The sequence below is a fragment of the Narcine bancroftii genome, chromosome 6 (genome assembly GCF_036971445.1).
Source record: "Narcine bancroftii isolate sNarBan1 chromosome 6, sNarBan1.hap1, whole genome shotgun sequence".
NCBI classification, from domain to species: Eukaryota; Metazoa; Chordata; class Chondrichthyes; order Torpediniformes; family Narcinidae; genus Narcine; species Narcine bancroftii.
Genome location: NC_091474.1, coordinates 242,894,452 through 242,917,609, shown reverse-complemented (window position 1 = coordinate 242,917,609; position 23,158 = coordinate 242,894,452). Strand labels below are relative to the sequence as shown.

Here is a 23,158-nt window from a genome sequence, read left to right as displayed (position 1 = left end):
GCGTATTCACGGCTTGTGGGTTTGTGTCAGTCTGCCTATCCCCGGCAGGTGGGTTTGTGCGAGTCTGCGTATCCCAGGTGTGTGGTTTGTGTGAGTCTTTGTATTCACAGTAGAAGGGTCTGTGTATCCCCAACAGGTGGATTTGTGTGAGTGCGTATTCATAGCAGGTGGGTTTGCGTGAGTCTGCGTATACCCGACAGGTAGGTTTGTGTGAGTCTGCATATCCCCACCGGGTGTGTTTGTGTGAGTCAGCGTATTCCCAGTGGGTGGGTTTGTGTGAGGCTGTGTATCCTGGCGGGTGGGTTTGTGTGAGGCTGCGTATCCCCATTGAGTGAGTTTGTCTGAGTCTGCGTTACCATAGCAGGTGGGTTTGTGTGAGTCTGCGTATTCACAGCATAACGGTTTGAGTGTGTTTTCATACCTGGTGGGTTTGTGTGAGTCTGCCTATACCCGGCAGGTGTATTTGTATGAGTCTGCGTATGCACGGCAGGTGGGTTTGTGTAAGTCTGCTTATCCCCAGCAGGTGTGTTTGTCTGAGTCTGCGGATTCACGGTAGATGGGTTTGTGTGAGTCTGCGTATCCCTGGTGGGTGGGTTTGTGTGAGTCTGTATATTCACAGCAGGTATTTTTGTGTGAGTCTGCGTATCCACGACGGGTGGGTTTGTGTGAGTGCTTTTTCAGGGCAGGTGTATTTGTGTGAGTCTGCGTATCCGGCAGGTGGGTTTGTGTGAGTCTGCGTATTCACGGTAGATGGGTTTGTGTGAATCTGCGTATCCCCGGCGGTTGGGTTTGTGTGAGTCTGCTTATTCACAGCAGGTGTGTTTGTCTGAGTCTGCGTATTCACGGTAGATGGGTTTGTGTGAGTCTGCGTATCCCTGGTGGGTGGGTTTGTGTGAGTCTGCTTATTCACAGCAGGTGTTTTTGTGTGAGTCTGCTTATCCACGACAGGTGGGTTTGTGTGAGTTTGTGTTTCCCTAACGGGTTGGTTTATGTGAGTCTGCGTATTCCCGGCGGGAGGGTTTGCGTTTTCTCTCCCCATGCGGTTGGTGAGTTGTGATCAATGATCCCTGGACTCTGACATGATCGGTGGATCCCACACCCTTCGATGTCTTCCCCACCCCCATTGGACACAGTCAGTAGTTTCCCCACTGGTTCCACTTATCCCACTGCCCCATTATGGACATCTCCAAAAGGCATTCTCTTGCAGGGAAGGCTGGAGACCAGGGAGAGGGCAAGGGGCCGAAGACACTCAGCGACTTTGCGGTGGAATACGCCAAGTCCAACAGGAGCACGTGTAAAGGCTGCAGCAACAAAATCGAGAAGGTAAGAGCAGTGCCCCCATCCCCACAGAAACCTTTAGGGACGCAGAGGTTGACTCTGGTCTGACTGGGGGGCTGGGACGCCGGGGTGGTCCAGGAACGAGGCCCAATCTCTGAGGGGGCGCAAGTCCCAGTCAGAGTGGATGGCCGATGGTCATGGGGGGGGGGGTGGAAATCAAGGAGCGAGTCTTGTTCTCTGGACATTCTGGGTGCATTGAAGAGCGAGAGCTGGACACTGGATTTTGGGGACAGGTTTGGGAGTGAAGCCTGGTAACTGGATGGTTGCGGGGAGGGTGACTTGGGGAGGGAGGCCCGGTCATTGGACGGCTGTGGGTGGTGGGGAGGTTTGTGGAGCGAGACCTGTTTACTAGACAGTTGTGGGGAAATGGGGTCATGGAGCAAGGCCCAGTCACTGGATGGTTGTGGGGAGGGGGTGTTGGGGAGTGAGGCCCGGTTACTGGATGGTCGGGGCGCGAGGCCCAGTCACTGGACGGTCAGGGTCTGGTCTCAGAGGGTTGGGGGGTGGAGAGATGTTCTGATCTGAGACTTCACCAAACATGATGAAGGGGGTATTGATAGCTCCACGCTTCCACCACCCCAGCAGGGGACGGAAGTTCCAGGATGTCGACCCGGTGTGGAGATTGGGGGCGTGAGGGGGCCTGTGGAGGGGTTTGGTGGGGAGGAACCCCAGGGACAAAGCATGGGGGCATCTCTCCCAGCACTGACCCTGCCCTCTGCTCCCCGCCACACAGGACACCGTCCGAGTCTCAAAGAAGATGGTTGACCCCGAGAAGCCACAGTTGGGCCTGATCGACCGCTGGTACCACCCCAACTGTTTTGTGCTGAAGAGAGCTGATCTGGGTTTCCTACCCGCCTACAGCGCCCCACAGCTCACGGGCTTCACCATCCTGTCCGCCAGCGACAAGGCCGAGCTGAAGAAGCAGCTTCCAGCAACCAAATCCGAACGGTAAAACACTTCCCCTGCCTGTGGATGTTATCCCGGCCCCGGCTCACTGCTGTGTCCCACCCCCTCGGTGTTCCTTCACCCGGCCTCTCCCTCCCATAGCCTCTCCTTGCGACTTCTGATAGCGTCACCATGTATCCATCCTTTCTGCCCCCTCTCCAACGAGGGTGATGCCGCTAGGTGCTATGGCTGTGTCGTAACACGAGTATTATGAGATGCTGGATTGTCTGGGGGGCTTGGCGAATACCCCACTGGAGACCTTGTGAAGGTCACTGGTGAAGCAGGGGTTCTAGGGGTTTGTATAATTGAGAGGGGAATTGAGAAAGTAAATGCTCATGGGCCTTCCTGAGGGGAAGGCGATTCTGTAACTTGGAGGGAGTGGAGAGTATTCAAAGGGCCAGCCTTTTCCACTTGGACGGAGGTCTGTATTCCCTCTACAGAGGGAGCTGCAGAAGGGGGCACGTTTAGAAGGACGTTGGTGTGGAAAGGGTATGGCTCAAACACAGGCAAATGGGGCACTCCAGAATACGTGCAGCAGTTGGGCCGAATGGCCGGTCTCACCCGCTGAGTCGGACAAAACCCACCTCAAGCGTGGGCCAAGTATTTGGAGCTTGCAAAGGGGGAGCATCTCAGGAGGTGCAAGGATGCAGGTAGACCGTAGAAATTGACAGCACAGTCCAGGCCCTTCAGTCCACAGTGTTGTGTGGCCCTAATAACCTACTCTTAACAACTGCCAAGGATTTTCCAACTGCATAAATTTAAACTTGGTCGCTCAGCGCGGTAACAGGCCATTTCAGCCCACGTGTCCGTGCTGCCCAATTACTCCCCCACCACGTTTTGAACAATGGGAGGAAACTGGATCCTCTGGGGAAAAACACACGCAGACACGGTGAGAACATGCAAACTCCTTACAGGCAGTGTTGGATTCGAACCCCAGTCCCGATCGCTGCCGCTGTTGCTATGCCAAACGTGCAGGCCTTAAATTTTCTCTCTCTTGAACGATCCCATTGTCCCTGCCTTCACCACTGGCCCCGGCAGCACATACCACACACCCACTGAAGAACCTGCCTCTTACTTCCCTCCCCGAGCCCCCTGGTGTCAGCCCTTTCATCCCTGGGGGAAAAAGCCTCCGGCCGTCCACACAATCAATGCCTCTCATCGTCTTATCAGGTCACCCCTCACCCTCTGTCACTCCAAGGAGAAAAGGCTGAGTTTACACAACCTGTCCTCTTAAGAAGACCCACACTCCAATCCATATAGCGTCCTTGTAAATCTCCTCTGCTTCCTCTCTCTACCAACCACATCTTTCCTGTAGTGAGGTGACCAGGTTCGAACTATACCATGGGTATAGGTTAATTGGATGTAATTGGGCGGCAGGGACTTGTGGGCCGAAATGGCCTGTTAACACGCTGTGTGTCTAAATTTTAAAAAAAATTTAAATTAAAATTGATTCCTTTGATTCACGTGCAGTAATGCAAAAAAATGCTATATAAATGAAATTCATTTCTGCCTGTTGTAAGAAAAGCAGTTGCCGTGAGCACTGCACAGTGCCCCCTAACAATAGGAGAAAGGGGGTCCCTTTGGAGACACCGAGAACCCGTGGATTTGCCTCCCCGTGGGCTCTGCATCTGCATGGACCCTCGCTCGATCCATCGACCACCCGACCTCCAGATCCAAACCCCTGATGCGGGTGCGGGAGTCCTTCTTGCCCTCGAATCCCGGTCCTGAAACCTGGTTCCCCTGAGCCAGTCTCCAGCAGTCTGAGCCCCTCGCTGGTCCGTTGCCAGGGTCGCTGTCCTGCAGGGTCATCTCTTCAGTTTGGGGGCGGGGGCAGTGTTCTCCCAATTTCTAGTGTCCTGCGCCAGTCTGCTGCTCCTCCAAGAGTCTGAAACCCCCCACCCCCACTCCTGTAGTACCCTGCCCAGCACAGATCCAAGACCGCCCCTCGGCTCCTCCAACAGTGTTTAAAGGCTGACGGCATCACAATGTTCCAAGTAGGGTTCAACAATGTCAGATGGACACTGGGGCCTTGAGTGAGCAGCAAGGGGCTGGAGGGGAGCATCAGATTCGGCAGTGTCTGTGGGGGGGTGACGGCCAGTCGTCTTGTCGGACTGGGGCCTGCTCGTTCATCGGGGAAGGATGTATTACAGGTGCTGTGAGGGTTTACTGACAGCCTAGTGACGTATGGTCTGTCCCATCTTGCTGACAGGAAGAGGAAAGGGGATGAGGTGGACGGAGAGGGGAAGAAAAAGAAGAAGAAAGAGAAGGTGGTGAAGGAGGAGAAGGAGCTGAAGGTTTGTTGACAAGCGCCCGCCTCCCCATGCTATGGAATTTACTCATCTAGCGCGCGCGCTCTACCACCCCGCGCCCCTTGGGATCTCACGACTGCACTGGCTCCGGCTCCCCCCGCCCCACCTCACAGACTCTCTTTAACCTCCACCAGGAGCAGAGCCAGTTCATATGGAGCATCAAGGATGCGCTGAAGAAGTTCTGCTCCACCAGTGACCTGCGGGAGCTGCTCATTGCTAATGGGCAGGAGATTCCGTCTGGGGAGTCAGCGGTGAGTTCTCTCAAATCTCCATCCCCCATCTCCCCCCCCCCCCGCGTCCCGTCTCCCCCCCCTCCGCGGCCCGTCTCCCCCCCCCCCCCGCGGCCCGTCCCCCCCCCCCTCCGCGGCCCCTCCCCCCCCCTCCGCGGCCCGTCTCCCCCCCCTCCGCGGCCCGTCTCCCCCCCCTCCGCGGCCCGTCTCCCCCCCCTCCGCGGCCCGTCTCCCCCCCCTCCGCGGCCCGTCTCCCCCCCCTCCGCGGCCCGTCTCCCCCCCCTCCGCGGCCCGTCTCCCCCCCCTCCGCGGCCCGTCTCCCCCCCCTCCGCGGCCCGTCTCCCCCCCCTCCGCGGCCCGTCTCCCCCCCCTCCGCGGCCCGTCTCCCCCCCCTCCGCGGCCCGTCTCCCCCCCCTCCGCGGCCCGTCTCCCCCCCCTCCGCGGCCCGTCTCCCCCCCCTCCGCGGCCCGTCTCCCCCCCCTCCGCGGCCCGTCTCCCCCCCCTCCGCGGCCCGTCTCCCCCCCTCCGCGGCCCGTCTCCCCCCCTCCGCGGCCCGTCTCCCCCCCCTCCGCGGCCCGTCTCCCCCCCCTCCGCGGCCCGTCTCCCCCCCCCTCCGCGGCCCGTCTCCCCCCCCCCGCGGCCCGTCTCCCCCCCCTCCGCGGCCCGTCTCCCCCCCCTCCGCGGCCCGTCTCCCCCCCCTCCGCGGCCCGTCTCCCCCCCCTCCGCGGCCCGTCTCCCCCCCCCTCCGCGGCCCGTCTCCCCCCCCTCCGCGGCCCGTCTCCCCCCCCTCCGCGGCCCGTCTCCCCCCCCTCCGCGGCCCGTCTCCCCCCCCTCCGCGGCCCGTCTCCCCCCCCTCCGCGGCCCGTCTCCCCCCCCTCCGCGGCCCGTCTCCCCCCCCTCCGCGGCCCGTCTCCCCCCCCTCCGCGGCCCGTCTCCCCCCCCTCCGCGGCCCGTCTCCCCCCCCTCCGCGGCCCGTCTCCCCCCCCTCCGCGGCCCGTCTCCCCCCCCTCCGCGGCCCGTCTCCCCCCCCTCCGCGGCCCGTCTCCCCCCCCTCCGCGGCCCGTCTCCCCCCCCTCCGCGGCCCGTCTCACCCCCCTCCGCGGCCCGTCTCACCCCCCTCCGCGGCCCGTCTCACCCCCCTCCGCGGCCCGTCTCCCCCCCTCCGCGGCCCGTCTCCCCCCCCTCCGCGGCCCGTCTCCCCCCCCTCCGCGGCCCGTCTCCCCCCCCTCCGCGGCCCGTCTCACCCCCCTCCGCGGCCCGTCTCCCCCCCTCCGCGGCCCGTCTCCCCCCCTCCGCGGCCCGTCTCCCCCCCTCCGCGGCCCGTCTCCCCCCCTCCGCGGCCCGTCTCCCCCCCTCCGCGGCCCGTCTCCCCCCCTCCGCGGCCCGTCTCCCCCCCCCCGCGGCCCGTCTCCCCCCCCCCGCGGCCCGTCTCCCCCCCTCCGCGGCCCGTCTCCCCCCCTCCGCGGCCCGTCTCCCCCCCTCCGCGGCCCGTCTCCCCCCCTCCGCGGCCCGTCTCCCCCCCTCCGCGGCCCGTCTCCCCCCCTCCGCGGCCCGTCTCCCCCCCTCCGCGGCCCGTCTCCCCCCCTCCGCGGCCCGTCTCCCCCCCCCTCCGTGGCCCGTCTGCCCCCCCTCCGCGGCCCGTCTCCCCCCCATCCGCGGCCCGTCTCCCCCCCCTCCGCGGCCCGTCTCCCCCCCCTCCGCGGCCCGTCCCCCCCCCTCCGCGGCCCGTCTCCCCCCCCTCTGCGGCCCGTCCCCCCCCCTCCGCGGCCCGTCCCCCCCCCTCCGCGGCCCGTCTCCCCCCCCTCCGCGGCCCGTCTCCCCCCCCCCCTCCGCGGCCCGTCTCCCCCCCCCCTCCGCGGCCCGTCTCCCCTCCCCTCCGCGGCCCGTCTCCCCTCCCCTCCGCGGCCCGTCTCCCCTCCCCTCCGCGGCCCGTCTCCCCTCCCCTCCGCGGCCCGTCTCCCCCCCTCCGCGGCCCGTCTCCCCCCCCTCCGCGGCCCGTCTCCCCCCCCTCCGCGGCCCGTCTCCCCCCCCCCCGCGGCCCGTCTCCCGTCGCCCGCGGCCCGTCTCCCCCCCCTCCGCGGCCCGTCTCCCCCCCCTCCGCGGCCCGTCTCCCCCCCCTCCGCGGCCCGTCTCCCCCCCCCTCCGCGGCCCGTCTCCCCCCCCTCCGCGGCCCGTCTCCCCCCCCCCTCCGCGGCCCGTCTCCCCCCCCTCCGCGGCCCGTCTCCCCCCCCTCCGCGGCCCGTCTCCCCCCCCCTCCCCGGCCCGTCTCCCCCCCTCCCCGGCCCGTCTCCCCCCCCTCCCCGGCCCGTCTCCCCCCCCCTCCCCGGCCCGTCTCCCCCCCCTCCCCGGCCCGTCTCCCCCCCCCTTCCCCGGCCCGTCTCGTCTCCCCCTCCAAGTCCTCCTTGCCTGCCTCCCCAGGTTCTGGACCGTGTTTCAGATGGCATGGCATTTGGGGCCTTGCAGCCCTGCCCTGAATGCTGGGGCCAGCTGGTGCTGAAGGGCTCGGCCTACACCTGTACCGGTGATATCACAGCCTGGACCAAGTGCAGCTACAGCACCCAGACGCCTCTCTGCAAGGACTGGGTCATTCCCAAGGTAGGTGCCTGAGGCCTCATCTTTGGACCTGCCCCTTGCTCCAGGAAATGAGTATGAGCTGGAAGCAGGGAATCTCAGAATACAGGCGGTGCTGGCCGGGGAAGGAGTCCAGTCCACCACGGGCCGCGGAGGGGGGGGGAGACGGGCCGCGGTGTTAATGGGAGTTGATTATGTCTGTGTGATAGGAGGCGGTTGGCGGGGGGGTGGGGGGGTAAAGGGAGAGTGACAGCTGGGGGGAGGAGTGAGAATGGAAACCAGCCCTTTGACCATTTACACAGATCTCTCTATTTTTCTTCCCACATTCCCAGCCATGTGCTATTTAGACATACAACCCAGTAAAAAGGACCTGTGCTACCTACGTCCCCCGGTACGTTTGGAAGGGTGGGAGGAAACAGGAGCCCCGGGGGAGAATGTGCAAACTGCTTACGGGTGGTGCGGGATTCGAACCCCGGTCGGTGACGTTGTAACCGTGGGCTCTTATGGAGAGAGATCAGTTGCTATGGAGAGAGGTTAGTTGGTATGGAGCAAAGACAGCCTAGTTTTACTGTTTGGAGATCATTCAGGTGCCTGATAACGGAGGGAAAGAATCTGTCCTTGAATCTGGAGGAGGGGTTGATCTCTCTCTTATGAATCATCTCCCTGGCCAGGGTGGGATGTGTCTCATCCGATGAACTGGCCTGGCCTATCTCCTATGGACTGTCTCCAATATTTAACTCTGGTGAGATCACATTTAGAGTTCGTGTTCATTTCTGACCGCTTCGTTACAGGAAGGATGTGGAAGCTACAGAGAGGGGGCAGAGAAGATTTACCAGGATGTCGCCTAGATTGGGAAACAAGTCTTTGTGAGGCAAGGTTAGCAGAGCTGGGACTTTTCTCTTTGGAGTGTAGAAGGATGAGAGGAGATTTGATAGAGGTCGACAAGATTACAAGAGGCATAAATTGGATGGACGGCCAGCACCTGTTCCCCAGGAATAGCAAGCACCAGAGGACGTGTTTATAAAGTGAAGGGAGGGAGGTTTAGGGAGAAATCAGGGATTTTTTTTTATCGCAGGGTGTTGAGGGTGCCTGGAATGCTGGCCGGGGATGGTGGTGGAAGCTGAAACGTTGGGGGCATTTAAGAAACTCTTAAGACAGGTACATTAATAGAATTTAGGTTTTTTTTAAGGAATATAAGGGTTGGCACCTGATTGAGGGCTGAAGGGCCTGGACTGTGCTGTAGTGTTCTATTACTGGGTTTACCAGATCCCTTTGCGGGTGAAAGTGGGTCCTCTGGGACCAGAGGACATAGCCTTAGGGAGGGGGGGGTTAGTATCCGGCCCCGGCTTCTTCTTATTTTCCTTTTATTATGCCCCCTAGTAAAAGTAAGTCCCTTTAGAACAGAGATGAGGAGGAATTTCTTTACCCAGAGGGCGGTGAATCTGTGGGATTCGTTGCCACAGACGGCTGAGGTTGATAGGTTTCTTGATCAGTGAGGGTGTCAAAGATTGTGGGGAGAAGGCAGGAGAATGGGATTGAGGGGAAAAATGCATCAGGTGTGATTGGTGGAGCAGCTCGATGGGCCAAATTGCCTTATTCTGCCCCAACACCTTAAAGGTGCGTTAGTCCTGGTGTGGTATCTCCCTGCACTCTGTAACTTTTCTTCCCGGTCTTTGAGCACCCAACCTGAATTCGTTTACCCCACTCCCACAAGGCCAGAAGGTAGGTGCTGCTACTGTGGGCCATGAGTGTGGGGCATAACCAGCCCCAGGATGGGGACCTGAAATCCAGCCCAGTGCATTCCCTGCAGTATTGGGCCCCAGCCACCAGGTGGTGGCGATGTGCTCCCTTTCTGGACAGCCTTGGACCTCAGCCTTGGACCTGGGTGGAGGTGAACAGGAGGCCACTCGGTCCCTCTCTGTATGGCATGCTTGATTCACCCCGAGCCTCGGCTCTTAATTTCTATTGAAAATGCTTTAGCTCCATTTCAGTAACACCACCAGGCAAGGTATTATGGGGAGGTTCAAGAGCCTGGTTCCTTTTGGAAAGAAACTGTTCTTGAACCGAGAGGCGCTGGTCTTCGGGCTTCTGTACCTTCTGCCCGAAGGGAGCAGAGAGAAGAGGATGTGATCAAGGCGATGGAGGGGCGGGGGGGGGGGGTCCCTTTATGGTGTTGGCTGCCTTCTTGAAAAAGTGCCTCACATAAGCCCGCTAAATTGGCTGTTCAGTGTCCTGGGATAGGAATGGGGGTTTGGCTTTTCACACTTTACCGCTCCTAACTGGGACACAAGACGCTTTCACACTTGCAAAAGGAGCCATCCCCGCGGTGAGGACTGTTCTACTTTCTACAGTGACGTCATGATGCATCGAGCGATGGTGGACCTGACCTAAATCCTGATCATTGTATTACAATCTTATATTTAAATAAAATTAATCATGCCTAATTAAGCTTTATGGACAACACAGTATGAGCCCTTCAGCCCCTGTTGTTATTGTGTTGACCTATAAAGGGACCGTGGGAAAGTACGAGCAATAAATAGGAATAGCAGACAATTTTTAAACAATGTGGGAACATTGGTTATGCTATCGCACACAATATAGAAAAGTCGTGGGAAAAAGCAATGGTGGACCTTCCCTCCATGTGGCAGAGAAAGGAGTACATGCATGGCTGCATACATGGAGGAGTTTCTCTACTGCACGGCCTTCTAGGAAGTCAGGTCAGCCATTGCTTTCCCCCCCCCCCATGGTCTTTAAAAATCGTGCGCTATAGCGCTACCAATTTTCCCAAGCTGTTTAAAAGTTGTCCACTATCGCTATTTGTTTCCTTTCTCTCTCTCTCGCTCGCTGTGACTTTCCCACAGCAAAGTTTATACCTTCATTTTAATATTTTCTTACTTCACGTTCCTGCACTTGCGCAAAAACTTGGGGGTCATTTCAGTCCCACAATGCAATTGCCTGTTCGACACTTGCCTGATTGCGACGCCAGGGTCGAGACGGTCAATCCCCGGAGTGAGACAACGTCATCTGACGCTGGCGTTGAGACAATTTCCCTTTCACACTAGACCCTTTAAAGGCTGATTGCAAGTGTGAAAGGGGCGAGAGATGTCTGCTGTGGATGGGAGGTCGGAGCCTGTGACGGGCCTAGCTATGTTTGCTAACTCTCCAGCCTTCTGCATTCCTGGCCACTTGAGTTCCCAAACCAGGCTGTGATGGAACCAGTCAGTATTCTTTCCACTGTGCAACTTGAGAAGTTTGGTAGAGTATCTGGCGACATCTGCCCAATCTCCTGAGAAAGTAGAACATTGGTGCATCATTTTAACTGTTGCCTTGAAGCACTGGCTTCAGGAGGAGGTTCTCCGATAAATCATAGAATAGAGGACAGGCCCTTCAGCCCACAATATTGGGAAATCTCCACAACTCATCTACTTTTGCCCCTACCTCACACTGTAACCCTCTTTTTCTTGCATCTGTCTGCCTGTCCAAGAGTCTTTAGAATGTCCCTATTGTACCAGGCCTCCACCACCATCCCGGGAATGTGTTCCAAGCACCCCATCACCCTGAAAACTTAACTCTGACGTCTCCCCTAAACCTCCCTCCCCTCATCTTGTGCATGTGTCCTCTGGCATTTGCTGATCCTGCCCTGGGAAATGGGTGCTGGGGCCGTCCACTCTATTTATGCCTCTCATAATCTTGTCGTCCTCTATCAAGTCTCCTCTCGTCGTTTTACGCTCCAAAGAGAAAAGTCCCAGCTCTGCTAACCTTGCCTCGTAAGACTTGTTTCCCCATCCCGGCAACATCCTGGTAAATCTCTGCACCCTCTCCGTAGCTTCCACATCCTTCCTGTAATGAGGAGACCAGAATAATATTCTAACCATGGGCTAACCAGGGTCAGAAGGAGCTGTACCATTACCTTGCGTCTTTTGAACTCAGTCCCTGACCAAGGTACACCTTAACGCCTTCTATGAGGGAGGGAAGGGTTAGATCAATGGTTCTCAACCTTTTTCTTTCCATTCACATCCCACCTTAAGTATTCCCTATGTCGTAAGTGATTAGTAGGGGATTGCTTAAGGTACGATGTAGGTGGAAAGAAAAAGTTTGAAAACCTCTGTTTTTGTCGTCCCTCATTGACTCGTTATGTGCACGGTTTCAGAACTCCAAAGGAAACGGGCCAGTGACAATTTTTCTCAAGCAACATATGTCAGTAACAAATGGGTCTAGAGAAGTGATTCTCAACCTTCCCTTCCCGATCACATCCCACCTTAAGCAATCCCTTACTAATCATAGATTGGGGTCTGTTAGTCAGAACGTTCAAGGTCCAATTATAGAGGGATGAGCTGATGCCAAGCTGGCAAAGTTTGGCGATCAGTTTGGAGGGAATCAGAGAGTTGAATGGCGAACTAAAGTTGTTGAAGAGCATTCTGACACAAGAGATAGGGCTGTCTAAGTGGGTCGGGGCAGAGTGAAGTGTCGTGGGGATGGCAGGCTCATTCGACCTGTTGGTGCGATAGGCAAATTGGTGGGAGTCCAGGGTGATGGGCAAACTGGATTTCCAATGTGACAGAACCAGTCTCTTGAAGCACTTGGCTTCACAAGTCGTTTAGACTTGTGGCGGTGGGATGCTTCAGCGCTGACACGATGGTGGGCATCTTGAAGCTCATGGGGACAACTGTCTGGGGCCAGGGACAGATTGAAAATGACCATGAATACCCCCCACCCCGGCCAACTGCCTGCACAGACTCGGAGCACACGGCCGGGTTTACCATCCGGACCAGCTGGCCCAAACATCTGAGGTGGAAAGTGAGAGAGGCAGCTCACCAGGTCCACTTCAATCCTCTCGATCAAAGCAAGTGTAGAAATAATCGATCTCCTCAGGGAGGGAAGGGGGCACAGTACGAGGTGGTTTATAGTCAGGAACGATCTGTATGCAGGGCATCATGCACCGGGGCAGAGGAGTTGAAATGCTCTTCGATGTTTTGTTTGTATGATGTTTAGTCTGAAAGATTCCCCTCCTTAGGTTGGCCCTGGATGAGCTGTAAATCTCCCAGGCACCTGATCTGAAGCCTAAATCTCTTGTCTTTGAGCAGACGGCGATCCTCACTGTTCATCCAGGGTTGTTGATTAGCAAATATAATTTTATTTGTTTTTGTTATGTCACTCCGTCTGCAGACCTGTTGAGGTACTCAAGGACAGAGTTGGCGTATAAATCTATATCAGTCTGAGGGTCTGTGGTAGCATGTTGCTGGAGGACAAAGTCAGCTCCCTCTGGCCAGATCTTAATAGTCGCCACTGTGGACTGGGAGACAGAAACAGTGAAAGATGGTCAGACTGTCCCGTGGTTTTGTAAGCTTTAGCCACATTTGTCTAAACCTGATTGAAAGTTTTATTTCCCCTCGTGGTACATGATACATTTTGGAGAAATCTTGGACACATGGAACATAGATTGCAGTAATTAAAGTCCACAGACTCAATATAGGTTCCGTCTGGATGCAACGTCTGCAGTTGGCTGATAGCAGTGCCGAGGTCTTTCACGGGCTACTTTAGCATTAGCGTCCGGTGGTACATAAAGTACGTGAGCAATGATGCCTGGAAACTCTCGTGGTTGATAAAAAGGTCAACACTTAATAATTAGGTACTTCAGATCCACAGAGCATGGTAGAGTTAGTGCAGAATGATCGATTCACATAGATGCATAAACCTCCCCCTCTACGTTTACCCATCGCTACTGCCGCTCTGTCAGCCCTGTAGACCGTGCGCCCCTCCAGTCCCACCACATTGTTTGGGACGCCACGTCGCCATTTAAAAACATAACATTGCAATCTTTACGCGAGGGTCCAAATCCTTAATTCATCTAGCATGGTCGTCAAAGACCGAACGCTGGCGAGGAGGATACTTGGTAACGCTGGCCGGAATGGATTTAGTCTTAGCCCAGCACTCATGTCTCCATGCTACCCCCCCACCCCCCAGTCTTGCGTGAGTTGAATATGCGCCCGCTGTGTCCTTACTAACTCCGGGCGTGTTTGCTCGATATTGAATAAACTGAATAAATTAATAACCTGTACTATGACAACGGTAGTAAACGTCCAAAGGCGACTGTCGGCTGTCGATGTAATTCACAGGCAGCAAACAAAGCAAGTCTTTTAACGCTGTTTTCCAAAATCCCGTAAGACACTGAGCCTCGCGATACATGTGCGCCGCCATCTTAAGAATATAGGTCGACACAACATCGTGGGCCTGTACTATACTGCTGTTACGTTGGATGTTAACCTGCATGTCTACCTTGCAGAGTCCCAATATACCAGAGCACTGACCCACCAAAGCAGGCAGGTGGGAGGTCGCTCACCCTGCCCTGCCTGCTCCATAATCCGCTCCTCAGTCTTGCTGGGAGACTAGAGCCAGATTGTTCGCGGTTTCCCCCCCCCCACCCCACCCTTGTGCTAGCCACCCAGATCAGTCACCCGCGGGGCCCTTGTGTCGTTGCCAGGAGTTCCATGGGATCGCCTACCTGAAGAAGTTCAAGTTCAAGCAGCAGTCCCGGATCTTCCCGCCCACCCCTTTGGCCTCTCACTCCTCCCCCACTGATGAGCCAGCTCCTTCGGCAGGTAGGTGGCCAGATTTGGTGGGGGGGGGGGGGTTTCTGGTGTTAGGGAAAGAGGTTAAAGTCTGGGGGGTGTGGGTGAACGATTCTTTGATGGTGCAGCGGGCCCTGCTGAGATTCAAACTGGGGACCGCGGCAGGGAGGTGAAAATGTGGGGGGGGGAGAGAGTTATTTCTGAGTCGCGCGTGGAGTCACCCTCTCCTCCTTCCTCCTCTGCAGAGCCGCCGCTGACAAGCCTGAAGGTGGTCCTGGTCGGGAAGCTGTCGAAGAACAAGGACGAGCTAAAGAGCCTGGTGGGCGAGCTGGGGGGCGAGCTGACGAGCTCGGCAAGCAAAGCCCAGCTGTGTGTCAGCAGCAGAAGTACGGAGGAGGGTCCCCTGCCAGATTGTCCGTGTCCCGCACTGTCCCAGTCCCACCCATGCCTTCTCTGCCCCCCCCGACCACTGTACTTGGAGTGTGTAACAGGACACAGCATTCTAACGTGTCACAGGGAGTGTGTAACAGTGCGGGGTAGTGAGAACACACTCTAATGTGTTACAGGGAGTGTGTAACAGGACGGGGTAGTGAGAACACACTTTAATGTGTTACAGGGAGTGTGTAACAGGACGGGGTAGTGAGAACACACTCTAATGTGTTACAGGGAGTGTGTAACAGGACGGGGTAGTGAGAACACACTTTAATGTGTTACAGGGAGTGTGTAACAGTGCGGGGTAGTGAGAACACACTCTAATGTGTTACAGGGAGTGTGTAACAGGACGGGGTAGTGAGAACACACTCTAATGTGTCCCCTGGGATTGTGTAACAGGACGGGGTAGTGAGTACACACTCTAATGTGTCCCCTGGGATTGTGTAACAGGACGGGGTAGTGAGTACACACGTGTTACAGGGAATGTGTAACAGGACGGGGTAGTGAGAACACACTAATGTGTTACAGGGAGTGTGTAACAGGATGGGGTAGTGAGAACACACTAATGTGTTCCCTGGGAGTGTGTAACAGGACGGGGTAGTGAGAGCACACTCTAATGTGTCCCCTGGGAGTGTGTAATAGGACGGGGTAATGAGAACACACTAACGTGTTACAGGGAATGTGTAACAGGACGGGGTAGTGAGAACACACTAATGTGTTACAGGGATTGTGTAACAGGATGGGGTAGTGAGAACACACTAATGTGTTCCCTGGGAGTGTGTGACAGGACGGGGTAGTGAGAACAGACTAATGCATCCACTGAGAGAGTGTAATGGGATGGTGTTTAATGAGAAAACACACTAACGCATCCCCTGGGAGCGTGTAATGGGACAATGTAGTGGAACAGACTAACGTGTCCCATGGGTGTGTGTAACGGGATGGTGTAGTGATAACAGTCTTAACACATCCCCTGGGAGAGTCCAACAGAACGGTGTAGTTAGAACATACTCTAAAACGTCCCCTGGGGGTGTGTAATGGGACAGTGTAGTGAGAACACATTCTAAAGCGTCACCTGGGGGTGTGAAACACAGGATTGGCTTATAAATTGGCCAATCACCTGCAAGTCGTGATTAATTTGGAGCTGGTAAAAATGAGTTTGAGGGGTAAAGGACCCCTGGCCTTTGTTTGAAGTTGCCTCGCATGTAAACAGCGGAAGGGTCAGCGTTGCGGTGGGCCCTGGCCCGCGATGGGGAGTGGGACTGGCCGGGTTCTGTGGCCGGTCTGGGGAGGGGCTCTGCTGACCGCTGATTCTCTTGCAGAGGAGGTGGACAAGATGAGCAAGAAGATGGCGGAGGTGAAGGCAGCCAACGTTCGCGTGGTCTCTGAGGACTTCCTGGTTGACCTCCAGACGGGGAAGAGCCTTCAGGAGCTGCTGGCAGCCCACGGCATCTCTCCCTGGGGAGCGGAGGTCTCTACAGAAGCCCTCAAACCTCCAGCTGCTGGAAAATCTGCTGGGAAAAATGCCAGCGGCAAGATCAAGCAGGAGGAAGGTGAGGGGGTGGGGAGGTGGAGAATGAGGGGGTTGGGGACAAGGCTGCATCCACTGATGCGGCCGAGGGCCAGAGTTCAGCAGGGTGGTCCTTGAAACCAGGAGACCAGCTCCAAACCTGCTCCTCCCTCTAACCGCCCCGAGGCAGGTGGCCTTCAATGGGTGGGGGGGGGGGAGGAGGAATCGAACGTTGGGACCTTATGTTTCGGTTGCACTAGATGTTGGCGAGACCACAGCAGGAGAACTGTGTGAAGTCCTGGACGTCTAGTTTCAGGAAGGATATCGGGTAAGTTGGAAAGGGTGCGGAGGAGGTTCGGCAGGTTTGGTGGGGGGAGGGGAGGGTTGTTGGATAGACTGGTCTCTATCCCTCACCAATCTCTCTGTTCCTCCATCTCCCCTCCCCCATCATCTCAGCTTCTCTCTCTTCTAACCATCCCACCTGCATCCACCTCTTGCCTGTTAGCCTCTGCCCCTCCTCCACCCACCATTTCCTCAGACGTTTGTTTCAAATCCGATATTTGTGACAAAACGTCACCTGCCTCCTGCTTCCCGTGGATGCTGGGTAACCTGCCGAGTATCTCCGGTAGTGCTCCTGACCCCAGTGCCCGCACACTTCCCTGTTCACTTAAATAGACCGAAGAAACCCAAAGCTGGAGAAATTCATTGGAACAAACTGTGCATGTAGCACATCCCCAACATCTTGGGCTTGAGGTCTGGAAAAATGGTAGTGGGGAGGGGGCAGTGCGAGGAGTGCAGTCCCAAAGGCAGGAGGGGAGTAGGTAGATAAGGGAGGGAGGGAACAGGAGCAAACGGGGAGAGGGGGATGGCCCTGTTAATGGAGAGGGGAGGGAGTGGAGAGACTGCGGGAAGGGAGGGAGAACGGAGAGAAGGCTGGCAGAAACTGGAGAGGTCGATGTTAATGCCAACCGGTCAGAGTGGGCCGAGACAGAAAATCCTGCCAGAGGGGGCCCCAGGCGGAAAGTCCGGCTGGAGGGGCCCCAGGCGGAAAGTCCGGCTGGAGGGGCCCCAGGCGGAAAGTCCGGCCGGAGGGGTCCCAGACGGAAAATCCAGCCGGAGGGGCCCCAGACGGAAAGTCCAGCCGGAGGGGCCCCAGACGAAAAATCCAGCCAGAGGGGCCCCAGATGGAATATCCGGCCGGAGGGGCCCCAGACGGAATATCCAGCCGGAGGGGCCCCAGACGGAATATCCAGCCGGAGGGGCCCCAGACGGAATATCCGGCCGGAGGGGCCCCAGGCGGAAAATCTGGCCGGAGGAGGCCCAGGCAGAAAATCTGGCCGGAGGGGGCCCAGACGGAAAATCCGGCTGGAGGGGGTCCCAGGCGGAAAGTCTGGTGTTGTCCTCCATGTTACGGGTGGGATGGTCCATCACGAGGTATGGGAGTGGAGCGCAGATTGAATTGGTTTGGCCACTGGGAGATCGCAGCTAATAGGCCGGGACTGTTCCCTGGAGCACAGGAGGCTGAGGTTCACAAAATCATCCCCACTGAGTAGATGATTCCAGAACTCGAAGGCCTGGGTTCAAGGTGAGAATGGAGAGGATTCGTGAGAGACCTGAAGGGCATCTTTTTCCACTTGGAGGGTGGTCTGTATCCAGGACGGGGGAGGGGGTACATCGTTTCAAAGGGTAAGGAGCAGCAGAGAAACTCAGCAGGTCACACAGTGTCCACAGGGAGTAAAGGGCCTGGGCCCTTTTTTGGGAAACCATGGCTACGCCTGGATAAGAGAGTGGGGGTAAGGGGGAGAAGCAGAGGCCCACGGATAATGGGAGGGTAGAAGCCGAGGTGATGGGAGGGTGGAGAGGATGAAGAGCATTGCATTGTACTGTTGCAGTGCCAGCGACCCAGGTTCGAATTCTGCGCTGTCCGTAAGATGTCTGTCCATTCCCACCGTGCCTGCCTGGGATTTCTCCGGGTGCTCCAGTTTCCACCCACCTTTCCAACACTGCCATGGACAGACTTGCCGGTGTGGGAATGGGACGGAGAATTAAAATGGGTGGCCGCTGGGAGGTCCCCAATACACAGTAAAGGTGCTCGATGAACGCGATCTGCATCCAGTCTCCCCGATGTGGGGGAGACCACGATGGGAGCACCAGGTGTGGATGAAACACACAAGAATGACGCTATCCCAGGGTCAGCACGGAGGAGAGGGGCCAAAGGGCTGGGGTCCAACTCTGGCAGGCCAAAGGGGGTGTTCTCCAGTCCTGCTCATCCTTGATTTCATTCCCTCCGCAGCCACTGGCAAGTCGGAGAAGAAGATGAAGCTGACGGTGAAAGGGGGCGGTGCGGTGGACCCCGAGTCGGGTAGGTGGAACTCCTCAGCTCGGAGGGGGAGGGGGTGGGTGAGGGGAGAATGGGGGTGGGTTGGATAGGGATGTTGTTGGGGTGGGGGGGAGAGGATGGGGTGGGAGTACAGCAGGGATGGGGTAGGGTGCACGAGTTGTGGTTGGGTAGGGTAAAGGGCATGACACATCCCCCCTCCACTCCCTTGACTCCATCACACACCCCCCCTCCCCTCCATCACACACCCCCTCCCCTCCATCACACACCCCCTCACCTCCATCACACACCCCCTCCCCTCCATCACACACCCCCTCCCCTCCATCACACACCCCCTCCCCTCCATCACACCCCCCCTCCCCTCCATCACACACCCCCTCCCCTCCATCACACACCCCCTCCCCTCCATCACACATTCCCCTCCCCTCCATCACACACCCCCTCCCCCTCCATCACACACTCCCCCCTCCATCACACACCCCTCCCATCCATCGACTGTGTGCTGGGGATAGGGGCTGGGTGGGCCGGTGATACCCGACCGGTGACAGTTCCCTGCCTGCCAGGCCTGGAGGACTCGGCCCACGTGTTAGAGCAAGGAGGGCGCATCCTGAGCGCCACGCTGGGGCTGGTCGACATCACCCGTGGCACCAACTCCTACTACAAGTTGCAGCTGCTGGAGGACGACAACAGGAAGAGGTGGGTCATAGGACCCCGGCAGATCCCCGCCGGCTGGGGGAGGGGGTTGGAGGATGTCCCTCCCTCTGCTTTCCCCCCTCTGCTGTGATCATCCCCTGACTTTCCCCTTCCCCTTCCCGCCCTGACCCTCTCCTCTCCAGAAGAGCCTGGAATATTGAGGGCGGTGGTTATCAGGTTGGATCGGCATGGTTTATTCAGTAAGAGCGAGACGGTTGACATAGCTGTTAGTGCAACGCCTTTACGGCGCCAGCGATCGGGACCAGGGTGCGAATTCTGCTCTATCTGTAAGGAGTTTGTACCTTCTTCCTATGTCTGCATGGGACGGCTTTCCTTTCCACACAAGAGAGTGGTGGGTGGCCGGAACAGGCTGCCAGGGGTCGCGGTGGAAGCAGATGGAAAAGTCATGTTTAAAAGGCTTCTCGATAGGCACCTGCATATGAAGGGGGTTGTCACAGTTCCAGGGCACCTACCTCGTGTGGAAGTTGTCAAGCTTTCGAATCCCGCCCTGTCTGCCAGAAGTTTGTACGTTCTCCCCTCGTCACTGGGTATTCCTGGAGGGGAGGTGGCTCCGGTTTCCTCCCACCATCCAGGGGTTGTAGGTCAATTGGACAGAATGGACTCATGGGCTGGAATGTTACTGTCTAAATTTTTAAAATAAATTGAAACCAATTCCATCTCGTTCCTGGATGATTACCTTGGGAGAAAGACTGAGCTCTTCATGATTTTGTAAACCTCAATCTGGTCACCCTTCAACCTCCTGCGTTCCAGGGAACAAAGACTCGGCCTACCTAGACAGGAAAGTGTGCAGACATCTCGTGCTACGTCCACAGGAGGTTGTAGGCAGGCAACGTTTTGGGCCTGGGCCCTTCATCAGGATTGTGGAAAATGAGGCAGATGCTGGAATTAACAGGTGGCGGGAGGGGAGGGAGAAGGGAAAGGGGAAGAAGCAAGAGAAGGGTGAGGAGGGGAAGGGGAGGGGCAGAGGTGGATGCAGGTAGGGGAGAGAGAAGCTGAGAAGTAATGGGGGAGAGGGCGGGGGGCTAATATAGAAGGGAGGGAAGGGGGTGGGAGCTGGAGGAACAGAGAGGGGGTGTGGGATGGAGAGACCAGACTATCCAACATCTCGCTCTTCAACCTGGTGAACCTCCTCCGCATCCTTTCCAACTTATCCGATGCCCTTCCTACACTGGACGACCACGACTGCACACGGTGCACCTGGTGTCGTCTCGCCAACGTCGGTGAATCATTAAGGCCCCAATGTTTGTATTCCACCCACCACACCCCCCCCCCCCTCCCCCACCACCCCATCCTCACCACCCTGCTCACTTGCCTAGGGACGGTGGGAGGGAGGAGTGGGTTCGGAGCACCTGCTGTCACTAGACAGTCTTCTCTCGGTCCTTGCAGATACTGGGTCTTCAGGTCCTGGGGTCGGGTAGGGACCAACATTGGCGGCAACAAACTGGAGAAGATGTCGTCGCGGGATCACGCGGTCGATCACTTCCTGGGCCTGTATGAAGAGAAGACTGGCAATGCCTGGCAGAGCAAGAACTTCACCAAGTACCCCAATAAGTTCTACCCTCTGGAGATCGACTATGGCCAGGTGGGTTGGTGACTTCCTGCAGGTCTAACCTGGCTGACAGAGGCACCATCGCTCCATATTTCACCCAGGCACATCTACGTTCGGGTTTACCTGCTGCATATACAAATTCCTCAAGAACAAAATTGCTGGAGAAATTCAGCAGGTTCTGCGAAAGCAAAGATGTAGAAATAATGTTTCCTGCCTGAGCCCTTCACCAACGTATCAGCAAAGAGCAGGCAGGCATCTGAATAAAAAAAGGTTGGCAGGGAGGAGGGAAGGGGTGGGGGGAGGAGCGCAGGCCCACGGCAAGAAGTAAACGTGGATGGGAGGGCAGGAGAGAAGAGCTGAGATTTGGTCGGGGTAAGGGTTTAGTGAATACAGAGCTGGGGGAAAGGAGACAGGGGGACAGGGAAAGAGAGATTCCTTCCCCCCACCCCGCCAGATGAGCAGGTGGTGTTGAGAAAGCGGGGAGGCTGCAGAAGGATTTGGGCCGATGAGGGTGGGCAGAGAAGTGGCAAATGCCAGAAGTTGAACACTTTGGTAGAAAAAATAAACTGGCAGATTCTTTTTTTTAAATGGAGCGAGAATGAAAATACACAGATACAGAAAGTCCTCGCACAGGAGAGTCTGAAGGGAAACTTGCAGGGTGAGTCGGGGGTGAAGAAAGCAAATGCAATGGTGGCGTTCATTTCAAGAGGAATGGAATATAAGAGCAGGGATATGATGTTAAGGGTGATTAAGGCCCTGGCGATACCTCATGTGGAGTATTGTGAGCAGTTCTGGCCTCCTCGTATAAAAAAGGATGTGCTGACGCTGGGAGGGTTCAGGGGAGCTTCACAAAGATGATGAAGGGGAGGGGGCGTGTGACGGAGGGGAGGGGGCTTTTGATGGAGGGGGCATGACGGAGGGGAGGGAGTGTTTGATGGGATGGAGGGGAGGGGGTTCACAGTCAGCGCAGGCAGAATGGGCCGAAGGGCCTGTTCTGTGGGAGTGGCCGTGGTAGGACTGGAGAGGCCGAATGACCTGCTAACCTGACTGTGTGTCTCCCCAAGGACGAAGAAGCTGTGAAGAAGCTGACCGCGAGCTCCGGAACCAAATCCAAGCTCGACAAGGCAGTGCAGGAGCTCATCCGAATCATCTTCGATGTGGAGAGCATGAAGAAGGCCATGGTGGAGTTTGAGGTGGGTGTCCGGATGGGACAGGGAAACTCCTGTCCTGGAGAGCAGTCAGCTTCTGCTCCCATATCTCCCGATGGATGATGAGGACGATGCTTGCAAATTAACAATGAGTCTGTTCAGCCCATTCTACGTCACCTAGATCTCTAATGGGGACATCTGATTCGTCCTGCAGTTGGACCATGGCAGATTCTCCCTCATTGTTTGGTGGGAAGGTTGCTAGATGTAAAACAATTTGGTTAAAGCCCTTCCAAACATGCCTGGTGATTTTTAATTTTGTTGGCTGTATCTATCTACAACGTAGGAGTAGAATTAGATCATTCGCGTCTGCCCTTCTCCCCACCATCTTGGTTACACTCACTAATCAAAACCTACCAACCTCTGCTTTAAATCCAACCGATCACTTGACCTCCACAACTGTCCACGAGTCGCACAGATTCCCCACCCTCTGGCTGAAGAAATTCCTTATCTCCGTTCTAAGGGGACGTCCTCTTCCACTAAAGTTGGGCGTGGCCATACCCATTGTGAACAGACAATGAGTTGCAAGTATGGGCCAGAAGGTGGCGGTGTTGGCCCCCTCAGGCAGTGGCAGGTCCGCTTTTGCCCCCCTCAGGCAGTGGCGGGTCCGCTTTTGCCCCCTCAGGCAGTGGCGGGTCCGCTTTTGCCCCCCTCAGGCAGTGGCGGGTCCGCTTTTGCCCCCCTCAGGCAGTGGCGGGTCCGCTTTTGCCCCCCTCAGGCAGTGGCGGGTCCACTTTTGCCCCCCTCAGGCAGTCGAGGATTTGCTGTCAGTCAGAAGGTGCTTTATTAAAAACACACCAGGGTGCTGGAGGAACTTGGCTGGTCTTTCAGTGTCCATCGGGGACAAAGATATATTGCTGATGTTTCAGGCCCAAGCCTTTCCTTATTGCCCGTTTAGTTCTCCTTGGATTGCACAACACGATGGGCCGTTTCAGAGACTTTTGAAAGTTGGCCAAGTGGGGTGGCTCTAGAGCAGAGTTTAATTTCCACTCCCATCCCACTTTAAGTAATCCCTCGGCCATCGGTGATCTGTGTTTAGTAAAGGATTGCTTATGTGAGAGGGAAGGGAAAGCTGAGAATCACTGCTCCGAACCCAATTGTTACTGAAATATTTTGCTTGAGAAAAATTGTCACTGGCCCATTTCCTTTGGAGTTCTGAAACCATGCACATAACGAGTCAAATAGGGATGATTAAAACAGTGGTTTTCAAACTTTTTCTTTGCACTCACATCCCACCTTAATCAATCTCTTACTAATCACAGAGCACCAATGGCATAGGGATTACTGAAAATGGGATGTGAGTGGAAAGACATAGGTTGAGAACCCCTGATAGAGGCCTTTATCCACACCTTGATGAAGGGCTCAAGCCCGAAACGTCGGTTATGTATTTTTACCTTTGCTACATACCCTGTTTGACCTACTGAGTTTCTCCTGCTTGGTGTGTTTGCTGT

General features: G+C 56.7%; 1 protein-coding gene across 3 annotated transcripts in view; it reads left to right on the top strand.

Annotated features, from left to right (window-relative positions):
* parp1 (poly (ADP-ribose) polymerase 1) overlaps positions 1 to 23,158 on the top strand; it is a 56,787-nt gene that overhangs the window by 6,481 nt on the left and 27,148 nt on the right. For all 3 annotated transcript variants that reach the window (XM_069887834.1, XM_069887833.1, XM_069887832.1), the window contains 12 exons: positions 1,208 to 1,323; positions 2,072 to 2,286; positions 4,493 to 4,577; positions 4,727 to 4,843; positions 7,241 to 7,417; positions 13,875 to 13,992; positions 14,208 to 14,348; positions 15,714 to 15,944; positions 18,195 to 18,263; positions 18,803 to 18,935; positions 20,340 to 20,535; positions 21,567 to 21,695. In XM_069887834.1, coding sequence (XP_069743935.1) covers positions 1,208 to 1,323; positions 2,072 to 2,286; positions 4,493 to 4,577; positions 4,727 to 4,843; positions 7,241 to 7,417; positions 13,875 to 13,992; positions 14,208 to 14,348; positions 15,714 to 15,944; positions 18,195 to 18,263; positions 18,803 to 18,935; positions 20,340 to 20,535; positions 21,567 to 21,695 — 1,727 coding nt within the window. The remainder of the gene's footprint in view (positions 1 to 1,207; positions 1,324 to 2,071; positions 2,287 to 4,492; positions 4,578 to 4,726; positions 4,844 to 7,240; positions 7,418 to 13,874; positions 13,993 to 14,207; positions 14,349 to 15,713; positions 15,945 to 18,194; positions 18,264 to 18,802; positions 18,936 to 20,339; positions 20,536 to 21,566; positions 21,696 to 23,158) is intronic.